This window comes from Mustela erminea, chromosome 5 (assembly GCF_009829155.1).
Source record: "Mustela erminea isolate mMusErm1 chromosome 5, mMusErm1.Pri, whole genome shotgun sequence".
Classification (NCBI taxonomy): domain Eukaryota; kingdom Metazoa; phylum Chordata; class Mammalia; order Carnivora; family Mustelidae; genus Mustela; species Mustela erminea.
This window is the reverse complement of record NC_045618.1, coordinates 56297004-56310630: the sequence shown is the minus strand read 5'-3', so window position 1 is coordinate 56310630 and position 13627 is coordinate 56297004. Positions and strand designations below refer to the sequence as shown.

The window sequence follows — 13627 nt, the reverse complement described above, 5'->3', positions numbered from 1 at the left end:
CTGTTTCCAGCCGGACCGCGTCCCTGGGCGCTCCGGAGCGCGGCGCCTGCGCGCTCAGCCCGTCGCCGCGCCAGCCCTACGGACGTGCGCTCGCTCCCTTCGCGGCGCCTGGGCCCTGGGATGCGCGCCTGCCCGGTCCGTGCCAGCTCCAGGTGCGTGAGGAGGACTCGAGGAGTCCGTGTGTGAGGTGGAGCGATCCCCGGGAAGGGTCGGCCCTGCCTCGATCCCTCCAAGGTGCCCGGGGACCCGTCGCGGGGACGCCACGACCTCCGCTCCCATTCCTTTTCCCGTCCCCCGCCTCCCGACTGCGTCTCTTGGGGAGCCGCAGTCCTTTAGAGGAAGACGCAGAAAGGATGCTTCCCCGCCCTGCTGGGGGTCGAGTCGCAGGAGGCATTTCCCCCGGACTGCGGCCAAAGCCGTTTTCACGCTTGCCCTTCCTTTCCTGGTGTGGGATTTTGCAGTCTCTGGGCTCGACTCGACTCCTTAGATGCTTCTGGGTTGTGGGTGATTAGGGCGACGGCCGGACTTCAGGGTCCTCTGTCCTCTGTCCTTTGCAGCCCGTCTGGGACGAGAGGTGAGGGTTTAAGAGCGTGGGCCAGGGGAAGTGGGGCAGAAGCAGCCACCAAGAAGGAAAGGCTGTGATAAATGTCGCCAGAGATGATTCCTCAGCTGGAAGTGGCCCACGTTTCTCTCAGGGCTTTCGTCTCTTGTTCATTGGCTTTTGTGATGTCCTCACTGTGCTTTTATTATGTTAGTTAAAAAAAAAAAAAGAAAGAAAGAAAGAAAGAAAACACAACATACAAAAAACACCAAAAAGCTTTCAGCCTTGAAGCGTCATTGAAATTCTTTTAAATCGGTATTTACAGTCTTCCAACAGAGCCTGTCGTGCCGTTGTCGAATCGTCTTCAGGTTGAACCACTGAGATTTACTATTTTACTTTTTATTTTCAGTTTAACAGAAAAAAAGTACACAGAGTTGGCTTTGGTTTGGTTTGGTTTGGTTTTAATAATTACCACCAACGATAAAATCAATTGAGAGCACAGAGAATCCGTTGAAGTGGGATTTGCAGCTCTATCAGATTAATGTGCACCCTGTAGAAGTACTTATGGGACTGCCCTGGGAGCCCTGGAGATCCCTGAGCTATCACTTATAAATAGCAGATGAGATCACTTGTTGCCACCCATGGTTCAAGCAAAGTAAAGTGCTTTCCCACGTGGTATAAAGGCAAATGACAATAGTATCCAGTCTTAACTGTTAGTGGTAGTTGATCAGCTACAGACACCTTGGCACAGGAACTGTAGGTGGTCAATTCCTGTTATAATCAGAGATGGTTGTGTTGTGTGGTTCTAGTCTGGGACTTCTTTCAAGAGTATTCCATAGACACTATTAAAGAAAAAAAGTTAGGAATAGAGGAGATTGGCTCATCCTGGACAAAATCCTTTGTGTGATCTTTCAGGCCTGAAGGTAGACAATTGCATGTCTTTGGCTGGCCAGTCTTAGTAGGGGGGGAAACTGCCCTCTCCACACCAGACTTGTGCATGGCCAGTGCATTGCAGTTTTCTGGAGGGAGTTGCAATCGAGGACTCACCCCGTGTTTATTCTAGCTTGGGTTGTTGGCTCAGTTACCTGCATTCAGAAGGTCTTGGCGGGTGCTTCCCAGGCCCCTGCATCTCTGCCAAGACCCCTTGGATGGGTGGGGGGAGGGGCTTGCTTGAGGTACTTTGCTCTGTTTTAACTCAGGACTTTTCTACTCCTAGCCCTTCCTTCCTCTTCCTCTGGCTCACAGGCCCATGATGAGGCGGAAGCCTTTTGTTCTGGCCCCCTCTGCAGGGAGATGCGGTGTCTGCTGCATCCATCTGATCCTCACCTAGTGTAGTTCTGTCTAATGGACCCTGGGAACCAGTACTTGTTTTGCCTCATCCTTGCACTGTGGCAGTAAGTGAATAAAGGCTTGATTATTATTTTCATCTTGGCTCTTTGTCCTGATTGACCAACCTGACACCTGATAGCTTGACAGGAATTCATAACTTAATTCTCGTAACTGTTGGTGTGTTAGCATGTTTAGGGATTTAGAGAGTGTTCACAAGTATTTTCTCTAACCCAGTGTAGTGAAAATGAATATGAATAGCACCAGCAGTTGATTGTTGCTAACATGGATATCTGGGTCATATGGTATATTTGTGAATTAATATAGTGACTTGCAGTCAGAGTCTTTTATTTTGCATAGACTTGTATGGCATATCCATTAGGCCTCTAATTACATTTTTTTGGTAAATATTTCAGGGTTATATGGCCCAAGTGAAAAAAATTAGATACTGCTGCTTTCCTTAGTAATCCTGCCTCATCCTGTGGGCCCCAGTCTTACCTAATGGATTACTTGGTTACTTTGAACAAAGTGACTGATTTGTTGTGGTTTCCTCTGACTAGGGTTGTGTGAAGAGATATACGAGGAACAGCTTTCACAACATTCTTACTTCTTTCAACAGAAGTTTCACAAAACGGTATTCATCTTTATGTTATACAGTCTCATATTATCTACTCTTTATTAAATAAGACTGCGGATCGTGACCCACTGAATTGATTTCACGGTGCATTAATGGTAGCAACATGCAGTTGTGTTTTTCAAACACGAAAACACTGTAATAAAGCCCCTAGTAGAAGAAACTTGCTCAATAAGCGAATGTTTTTGTTTCTAATTCACATTGCTGAAAAGAACCACAGTGGATATGTTTGTGATTTTGTGTTTAGGGTATCTTGTAGGAGAAAACAGTACACATATATACAAATAGCATATATGTTGGATGTTTGCTAAGTTAACTGACAAAAGAACACTGCGTTTCTTGATTTAATAACTTTGTGATTTTAACTAGAAGATACAACATTAGAGAGGTAGAGCAGCTTTTTTTTTTTTAATCTCTGACTCCTTTATTTAAAGTAAATGCAATAGTAGAAGAATGAGAAGATTGTTTTCTCTGATAAAAGAAGATAGGGTATACAGTTTTTGTGAAAATACCTAGTAATCTTTTGCATGTGTCCTACAGAGTCATATTAGTGAAAGCATATTTGTCCTTATATTAACTCCAAAACCAAAATGATCCTTTTATTATATTGTCTGAAAAGTGAACCACACTTAACTTTCAGTTACTTAGCCATTGATAAGAATATAAGTAGCCAATTTGCCTCATCGACTCTTTTAGGAATTCCACAACAAATGCAAAGAAGAAATACAAAGAACTATAAATTTAGTTAGTTTGTTTATTTCTTTTTTCTTTTGGTATGTTTATTTCTTAGTTAGAAACCCTAAAAATACATAATATGTAGACAAGGATAAAGTTTTAAAATTTGATTAGTGTTGAGCTAAGTAATACCTCCCTTTTGTATATCACTTCATAGTTTTCCAATACATTTAAATGGATTATTTCCATTGATTCTCACAACTTGATGTGGTATGCAGCCAGGAGACATTTTCCCTGTTTTAGTGATGAATTTATTTCCTTTTTTTGCTGCTGAGATTATACAGTAACAAATCAGTACTAGAACCCAAGTTATCTGGGGCATTTTCTCCCAGTTGTCCATATTGTCTTTGTTGGTCCAAAGAGGTAATTAAAAGTAAATACTGTTAGTGATGTGGCTAAGTAATCCAACCTTGGTAACTGAAACATACTGTCAGATCTTACCCATGGTGTGCTATAATTATATGCAAATAACCTTATTTTTAGTTTTACATTTTAATTCTTTTATATTTTAATTCTTAAATAATATTTATATTTTAATTCTCTTATATTTTAATTCTTATACTTTAATTCTTTATATATTTAATTCTTACTTTAATTTTATTTTATATTTTAATTCTTTACCTTCTAGCTTAATTTTTTAAAAATGACAAAACGGGACACCTGGGTGGCTTAGTCATTTGAGCGTCCAACTTGATTTGGGCTCAGGTCATGATTTCATGGTCGTGAGGTGGAGCCCCACATTGGGCTCTGTGCTGAGGGTGGAGCCTGCTAAGATTCTTTTCTCTCACTGCCCCTCCTCACCCTGATTCACACACAGGTTCTCTCTCTCTTTCTCTTAAAAATGAATAAATAATAAATAATGACAAAGCAACTAAATAATGATGACGCTACTTAATAGAGAACTAGGAAACTTGGAATTAAAGAGTCTATTTATAATGTTAAGAAATTTGACTCCTCCCCTTTTTAATGTATTATCTCAATTAATTAGAAATATAGCTTAAAATTATGTTTTTAAAGTTTTTTTTACAATTTTATTTACTTATTTATTGATTTATTTTTTAAGATTTTATTTATTTATTTGACAGAGAAAGATCACAGGCAGGCAGAGAGGCAAGCAGAGAGAAAGGGGGAAGCAGGCTCCCTGCTGAGCGGAGAACCCATTTCGGGGCTCGATCCCAGAACCCTGGGATCATGACTTGAGCTGAAGGCAGAGGCTTTAACCCACTGAGCCACCCAGGTGCCCCAATTTATTTATTTATTTTTAAGTACATTCTACACCCAGGGGCTTGAACTCATGATCCTGAGATCGAGTCCTATACTGTACTGACTGAGCCAGCCAGGTACTCCTAGAAATTTATTTTAAAGACTCATCATTTCTTTTCTTTTCTTTTTTTTAAGATTTTATTTATTTGTCAGAGAGAGTGAACAGGCAGGCAGAGTGGCAGGCAGGGGCAGAGAGAGAAGCAGGCTCCCTGCCAAGCAAGGAGCCTGATGTGGGACTCGATCCCAGGATACTGGGATCATGACCTGAGCTGAAAGCAGATGCTTTTTTTTTTTTTTTAAGATTTTATTTATTTATTTGACAGAGATCACAAGTAGGCAGAGAGGAGGCAGAGAGAGAAGGGAAAGCAGGCTCCCTGAGGAGCAGAGAGCCCAATGTGGGACTCGATCCCAGGACCCTGGGATCATGACCTGAGCTGACGGCAGAGGCTTTAACCCACTGAGCCACCCAGGCACCCCTGAAAGCAGATGCTTAACGAACTGAGCCACCTAGGCATCCCAAGACAAATCATTTCTGTATGTGAATTTAGTTTTATAAATCTAAACTATTCATCTAAAATGGTTATTAACTTACTTTTTAAGCAAAGAAAAAGGCCAGGTTCTCCTGTACCCTTAATATCTTTAACCAAAGGACAACTTAAATTATTTTTTTATTTGAATAAATAATTTTTAAATTAATACATTTTTATTTTTGATTTTTAGACATCTGTGGAGTTTAAGAACATGGAGTTCATCAGAGTATATCACTGAAGAATATGATGGCTGAAAACAATTTAAAAATGCTAAAGATTCAACAGTGTGTAGTAGCCAACAAACTACCTAGAAACAGGCCATATATTTGCAATATTTGCTTCAAGCACTTTGAAACACCATCAAAATTAGCTAGGCATTATCTCATTCATACTGGTCAAAAGCCATTTGAATGTGATGTGTGTCATAAAACCTTTAGGCAACTGGTTCATCTGGAGAGACATCAACTAACTCATAATCTGCCTTTTAAATGTAGCATTTGTCAACGCCACTTTAAAAATCTGAAGACATTTGTGAAGCACCAACAACTTCACAATGAAACGTACCAGAATGATGTTAAACAGGTCAGAAGACTGTTGGAGGCCAAGCAAGAAAAGCCAGTATATGGGATGTATCATACTTTTACCACAGAGGAAAGATGGGCATTACACTCACGCTCTAAGTCCGATCCTACATACAGCCCTACAAAGAAAAGAAAGAATATTCACGCGTGTACAATCTGTGGCAAGATGTTTCCATCACAGTCAAAACTTGATAGGCATGCACTTATTCATACTGGCCAGAGGCCTTTTAAGTGTGTCTTGTGCAGTAAATCTTTCCGACAGTCAACTCATTTAAAAATTCATCAACTCACACATTCAGAAGAAAGACCTTTTCAATGTTGTTTTTGTCAAAAAGGATTTAAGATTCAGAGCAAACTTATGAAGCATAAACAAATCCATACCAGGAATAAGACTTTTCAGACACTTTCACTAAAGGTAAAGAGTCCAGAATCCTGCCCCCTGCCTAATAAATTAAATGCAAAGCAGGATGGTTTTGAAAATGGTGATATAGGTGAATCTGAGGAGAATAATCAACTTGACGTCCACTCTATTTATATCGTCCCTTTTCAGTGTCCAGAGTGTGAAGAGTGTTTTGAATCAGAGCAGATTCTCAATGGACATAAGTGTTTTCCTGCCAGAGGTGGCAAAATTCCAAGCCGGCTCAAAAGAAACTACAACTATAAAACCATTGTGAAAAAAATCTTGGCTAAACTTAAACGTGCTGGGGGTAAGAAATTAGATAATTTTCGATCTGAGAAAAAAGTATATAAAAACAGTTTCTTGAAAAATTACGATCTTATTTCTGGTGAGCAGAGCCCTGAACAAACCCCGAAAACATTTATGGGTTCTCTTGGCAAACATGGAACATATAAGCCAGTTGGCAATAAAAAGAAGAAAACATTGACTTTGCCATTTTCTTGGCAAAAGCACTTTCAGAGCCAAAATATGGGTAAAAACTTGAAAGGTATCCTTACAACAGAAAACATGTTAGATAACTCCGTGAATAATAAAGATGTATCTATCTATGGTTCATCAGGAGAGGAATTCTTTGATAACTGTGAAGTGCTTCAGTGTGGTTTTTCAGTTCCTAGTGAAAACATCCATACTGGACATAAGATGTGTCCTTGTGACAAATGTGAGAAAGTGTTTCCTTCTATATCCAAACTACAAAGACACTATTTAATTCATACTGGACAGAGACCTTTTGGCTGTAATGTTTGTGGGAAATCTTTTAGGCAGTCAGCTCACTTAAAAAGACACAAATTAACTCATATTGATAAGATTCCTTATAGAAGATCTCTTTGCCAAGAATTTGAAAATTTGAACCAACTTCTTATTCATCCAGGCGATAATGTTAACTATAATGCTTCCCAACAATGTCAGACTCTTGGTTTCCAAAAATACGAGGTCTCAGAGTCAGATCAGATATCAGAAATAAAAGTTAAGGCTGAATCAGAGGATTTCATTCTTAGTACCCCCTATAGGAACAGGCAGCCTTATCTCTCTAGTGCACTACTGCAATCAGAGCAGAGCCAACACGGTCATTGTTGTAGTTATTCAGGGCGTGCAGAGAGGAATGATGGCCTTCTTTACCAATGCAGCGTTTGTTCCAAAAGTTTTAGATCTCCATCTAAACTGGAAAGACACTATTTAATTCATGCAGGGCAGAAGCCATTTGAATGCTCAGTTTGTGGCAAAACATTCAGACAGGCTCCTCACTGGAAAAGACATCAACTTACTCACTTTAAGGAATGACCAACCACAAGATAAAGTTCTCAGATTCAGTTATGTAACTGACAGAACCAGGAACACATCTGTGGTCTCTCTGGTGATCTCATTCTTAAAGCCTATATCATTTAAAATGTGTTTTCATTAAAAGGCCTTTGTTAGGTTGAGTGATGTCGTAGGCAGTTGCTTGTCCTGAAAGTAAGAGCCAAGATACATAGAAAATTAATATGATGTTTTAGGAACAGCCAACTTAATTTTTAGGGGGAACAGCATGGTTTGATGCCATATAGAAGACATTTATTTATTTTAATATATACTTTGTATTGAAAATGCAAATCCATGATGCGGTACAATAACTCAGTTCATCATTTTTTAAAGGAATTATTTCTTACTGTATGCCATCTCCTTTTAGATATACTCAAAAGACAGAGGTAAAAGTTGGGTTTTGGCTGCAGCAAATAGCCCCACTACATTTTATTATTTTGTTTCATATGAAAGCATAATTTTGTCCACCTATGGCTCAAATTCCATTGCAGATTTTTTTTCTTGTAAGTTTAAAAACTGAAGGCAGTAAAAGTGAAGGTGGATGAAAAAATCATGGCATTATTTTCATTGGCCTTTTGCAAACCATTTATTCTTAGGACCCTGGTAGCTTCACCTCCTTTTCCAGAGGGGATTTGAAGTTGGCCTTTTGCGCAGCTTGTTGTCTTTCCCAAAAGATCTGAAAGTCGGAGAGAGACTAGAATGCACCTGTATACATTTATCATGTTTACTAATTGGGAATATTTTCCAAGTGCCATAATCTTTTTGAGGATATGTATGCAGTATTATCTTGTCAGAGGAATAAATGAAATTCATCTATTTACTAAATAATTGACAACAGTAGTTGTATAGACTTAAGACTCACCCATAGATCTACATCTCCACATGACTTCTGTTTTACTTCAGTAAAACTTTGTTTTAATGCCTCTTGAATTGAGTGGTCCTGTACTTAACTAAATCTGTTAAGTTTGATCAAATGGCAATGAGTAGGTCTAATTCTAGTTTTTAATTCTGTTGTTTCTCGCAAGACGCTAATGCTAAAGAATGTTATTTTGATCCTTAGCAAATTGTTTTGATTAGTAAGGTAATTATTCCCAATAGTAATAAAGTGCTTATGGAATTGAGGGTATCATTCTTCGAAACAGCACTGTTGTGATTGGGAAATACTGAATCTTAAGCTATAAAAGACATAATCACAAAATGTCCTTTGTATTTGCCATTTTTTAATAAAATCTTTAAGAATGACATTTCTTAGTAATAAAGTAACCATTATCTTTGAAGAGAAGAACTGGTGGGTGTTTTTCCTGGTGTACTTTAATATAGTGACAAGCCCTCTGTTAAGAATGGATACTAAACATTCTTTGCATTGTAAGCTCTTTGTCATACTCTAAGAATTGTCTTTGTATAGGAGGAAGGGGGAAGAGAGGTTGGTATCTTCTTTTTCCAGTGCATTTTGAGAAACTTGGGTTTAATATACAGAGATAAAATGTAACAGTATAGTAACAGATAACAGTAACAGTAACCGATAAAATGCCCAATGTGTATTAATATGCAGGAGAATCATGTTTTAAAGAAGAATTTCTCTTAGGTTTCCTCCAGGTATGTTCCTCCAATGCAAGCAAGATGATGGTTTACAGAATTTGCTTTACACAAAACTTTTCAAGAACATACCTATTACATAAAAACAAGGAATAATTAGTTCATATTTTCCAAGAATATAGGTAGGTTCAAGGATTTTTTGTTTGTAATTATGTATTGGGGGATTTTCCAAAGCTATTTATTTAATTTTATTTGAAGCAAATGTCTCATTTAGCCATTTCCCAGCTCAAACAGGGAGAGTCCTAACAGTGTTGTGCTTGTATGATTATTAGACTTTATTTGCTTAAGTGATACTACTATACTTTTTTTTTTTTTTTGGGCCCATGACTTTTTAAGCTGTTTCATATTGAAAGTTGGAATATTGTAAAAAATTTTGTCAAAGATGTACTGTAGTGCTATTGGAAGTACCTGTAACAATCCTTATTTACCTTTATCACTGCAAGCTTCTTGTGGAAACTTTATAGGAATGAAAATAAACTGTATACCTCCATGATACAAAAATTAAACATTAGATGTTAAATGATGATTTGCTGCATGCTAGAACTGTTAGTATTGTTGAATCAATTACTTTGGTTTTCTGAAAAAATAAACTTTATAAATACCTTTAAAGAGATTTATTAAAAATTTTTGTTTGGGTGATTCCAGGCTGTAGCATGATTACTTACTGAAGTAGTTCCATTGGCTGAGTTAGTGGAATTATTGTTTCTTGTTTTGTACTGCAGTAGGGCCAACAATTTTAAGACAAAATGTGTGTGTGTTGAAAGAAAGTGGGTGGTGGTTAAGAGTCCCGAAGAATTTAAATTTCAGAGTATTTTAAAAATAAACTTTCAAATTACAGAGTTTGGACCTTTTTTTTTTTTTTTTTTTTTTAATAGAAAGCAAAAGCACATAATACTAGAATAAGGTACTGATGGCCAAACACTTTTCCTGGGCCCACTCCAATCCACCTTCTACACTGAATTTCCTAACATGGATATTTAATCATCTCCCTTTTACTTATTTATGTATTTTTTTACTTTTCCTTCTTAGTACATTTCTTTGATATTTTATTACCACCTACAAAAGGATGTTAACTGCATTACATGTCACATGATCTACCCGTTTACCCATTTATCTTCCTCTTTGGCCTTGCTCCAGATTTGTGCTAAAGAAATACAGAATTAGTTCCTCCCATGCATATTCTTGCTATTCTTGTCTCCATTTTGTCTACCCACTATTATTTTAAATTAGATACAGACTTCACACTGTTCAAAGAAGAAATTCAGTTCAGCCAGATTTTATTTGACTTTACATGATTATGGGAAAAAAACTAAAGTGTTTAAAACTGGCTTGCAGAAAACATTTTTTAAATGATGAATTGACTTCTACTTATTTTTTAACATAATCTCTATCCCAACATGGGGCTTCAACTCACAACCCTGGGATCAAGAGTCTCATATTCTTTTTTTTTTTTTTTTTTTTTTAAGAGTCGCATATTCTATTGACTGAGCCAGCCAGGAGCCCCCAAAACATTTCAATTCACATATTATGTTAAATAACCCTTACTTGGGTTTTCTGTTGTTTTTTAGTAATCTCTACACTATACGTGGGGGGCTTGAACTCATGGCTCTGGGATCAATAGTCCAGGCCACCTACTGAGCCAGCCAGATACCTCAAGGACTTTTTGATGAAACAGACTATCTGCTTTTTAGAAACAGGAAAGAACATTTAATTCCTATCTTGAACTTCTATTGCTGATTAGAAGGACTTAAATTTCAGGGCTAACTGCTAGGGTTCAGTTAACACCAAGAGGGAAAAAAAAAAAAGAAAAACGAAAAGTGACACAATGGTATTATTAAAGGGATATGGAACTTGTAATATTTTACATCTACACTGGCAAATTTCTATTCATTCTTTGAGTTTAAACTTAAATACTACTTCCTCTAGAAGCCTTTCTGATTTACCCAAACAATCCATCCCCTGTGCTCCCCTGCTTTTTGTTCATAACTCCATTAACTGCAATTGTTGATCAGTGGTTTTCAAACTTTAGTGTGCATTGGAATCATATAGAGAGTTTGTTAAAAGCATGGATAGCTAAGCCACATCTTCAGAGTTTCTCTCATGTCATGTGTTGGGCCCAATAATTTGCATTTATTTGCATTTATGCAGGTTAGCTATTAGGTCAAATTTGAAGTTGGGTTTGGAAAGAAGGGAGGATAGGCCAAAAAATAAAAAAAATAAAAAAAATCCACTGCACCTTGCATAAAAACAGATAACAGTTGGGACAAAAAACTTGAGTTTTACCTGACATTCTGGTTACTGTTGTACCTTTCTGTTTTTTATATTGAAAATCCATTTTACACCTACTTTCTCCATTGCCTCTTCACTCACTAACCTGTCAGCCCCTTTTAACCTAGTAGCCCTTTTCCCCTAGTTTGGCAATAGGGATGGATTGCAAAAAGCATGAGGAAACTTTTCGGGGTGTTGAATATGCTTAACATCCTGATTTGGGTGATGGTTTCACCGATGTAGGACTGAAAACAGATCAAATTTTACACTCCAAATATGTGCATGCAGTTCATTGTATGTCAACCTATACCTTCATGAATCTTTTAAAAACATTTAAAACCAAGCCCTTCATACCCAGCCTATATTTTTTTCACTACCGCTTTTTTTAGGTTTGAGAGAACTGCCAAGTCTCCCCGACGCCGGCAACTCTACCAGGAGAACCCTCGCCCAACACCACCTACCTACCTGCCCAGACATTGAGACTCTATCCGCACTACAGGGTGCGTTCTCCCATCTTTCCGCTAGGGGACGCAAGAGGTGGAGGCCGAAGCCCTTGCATTCTCTAGCTCAGACCCAACACCTGCACGAACTTCCGGCCCTATTCCGTTCCGCTTCCGGGGAAGTGTACGGGATGCGGTACGCGCTCCTCTGAGACTGTGAACAGTGAGGATATTTTGGCCCACGGGCTCCTGGTTCGCGGAGTTGGGCAGCCACAGCTACCTGTTAGGGGAAGCGCATCGGGTTCCCCACTGCTCCGAGCGGACCTTTCCTTTCACTGGAGCGGAGAGTGCTGCCATGGCGGCCCCTGCTCAGCCCAAGAAAATCGTGGCTCCTACGGTGTCCCAGATCAACGCGGAGTTCGTAACCCAGGTGCGCTTGGCCGAGTCTGGTGGGTGTGAAAGTGGGGAGATGTCAAGGCTCCCGAGGCCAGGGTCTGGGATTTTCCGTGGGACTGGGAGCACCCAGGAAGCATTCGTTCGTCAATTCATTCACTCAAGTGTTCGAACTGAGTATCTGCTCTGAGTCGGCCACTGTGTTGGGCGCTGGGGATAGCACAGGGGAAGAGCCGCCTTGCCCTGCGGAGAACAGGTTCCAGGGAAGATAGAGAAATAAAGAGAAACATACTAAGCGAGCTTTTCTGTCCCGGAGTCTGTCGCAGAAGCGGTAGATTCACGGTAGAAAGCACCCCAGCCTATCTGACACTGGCAGGGCTTCGTAGCCGAGATGATGCCTAACAGAGAGGAAGGAGTAGAGTTTTTCTTAGCCTTAGAGTAACTAGGCTTTTGAGTGGAGCGACGAGAGTCTTCCAAGACACCTGCTCCAAGCAGATGCATCTGTGAAGAGAGCAGTGGCGTCATCCGAAAGCATTCATGTAGAACCCGTTTACTGTGCTGCATTGTGGACCGCGGTGGGCTGTGAAAAAGGAAACATCCCTAGCCCTCAACAACATTCCTAATCCTTATTTCGCTGCTTTGGGTGTTGGTTAAGAGTGCAAGTAGTTCCCTCCCCAAGTTAGCCCATCTTCGTCTTTCTTCTCTGGTCTGTCTCAGATGTGCCTCAGTTTGAACCGCCCTTTCCCTTAACCACCATGTGTTTACATTCTAAATAGCTTTCAAGTTTGTCTGCGTCTCTGTACCCTAAGCTACGTTGCCCTTGTTTATTCTGTGGGCCTACGCACCCTAACCTGTGGTTCGTGGCTTTCCCGCAGCCCATTCTTCATATTGCTGCCAGTGATTTTATACAAATGCAAATCCAGTCATATCACTTACCTTCTTAAAATCTGTAGAGTTCTAATTTCTCTTAGGGTAATGACCAGGATCTTTCAAAATACTATGTAATCTGGCTTGTGCTTATATCCACTTTCCTCTCTCTTTCTTACTCTGCTTTAGCCATACTGACCCGCATTTACTTAAATTCGACATGCTTTCTTTAATCTCCTGTTCTTTCAACATTGTTCCTTCTGCTCAGAATCCTTATTTTCTCCCACTTTATGCGGTTAATTCATTGTCATCCATCTACATTACTTGGGAGAAGCTTTCTTTACAACTTAAACTATATTAGATCTCCCTTTTCCCATGTACCTTTTTTTTTTTTTTAAGATTTTATTTATTTATTTGACAGACAGAGATCACAAGTAGGCAGAGAGAGAGAGGAGGAAGCAGGCTCCCTGCTAAGCAGAGAGCCCAATGCGGGACTTGATCCCAGGACCCTGAGATCATGACCTGAGCCTTAACCCACTGAGCCACCCAGGTGCTCCTGTACCTGTATTTTTATGGTTAAAGCCATTTATTAATTTCCTTCGCTCAAGGAGCTTAGATTTTAGAGATGAGTCAGACAAATTAACAGTACAGTTTCAGGGGTGCCTGGGTAGCTCAATCGTTAAGTGTCTGCCTTCGGTTG

General features: G+C 39.4%; 2 protein-coding genes across 2 annotated transcripts in view; both read left to right on the top strand.

Moving 5' to 3' along the window:
- Positions 1-43: 43 nt before the first annotated feature.
- Positions 44-9564, top strand: ZNF770 (zinc finger protein 770). The gene is made up of 2 exons (XM_032343219.1): positions 44-152; positions 5220-9564. Exon 2 carries the CDS (start codon positions 5273-5275, stop codon positions 7343-7345), a length of 2073 nt encoding a protein of 690 aa, XP_032199110.1. The 5' UTR covers positions 44-152; positions 5220-5272; the 3' UTR covers positions 7346-9564.
- A 2458-nt stretch (positions 9565-12022) lies between these two features.
- Positions 12023-13627, top strand: part of AQR (aquarius intron-binding spliceosomal factor) — a 93695-nt gene continuing 92090 nt past the window's right edge. Inside the window, exon 1 of the mRNA XM_032343217.1 lies at positions 12023-12097. Within this exon, the coding sequence (XP_032199108.1) occupies positions 12023-12097 (75 nt within the window). The remainder of the gene's footprint in view (positions 12098-13627) is intronic.

Bases quoted from the DNA above. Each gene is read 5' to 3' on its own strand.
- ZNF770 (XM_032343219.1), top strand. From the start codon at position 5,273: ATGATGGCTGAAAACAATTTAAAAATGCTAAAGATTCAACAGTGTGTA.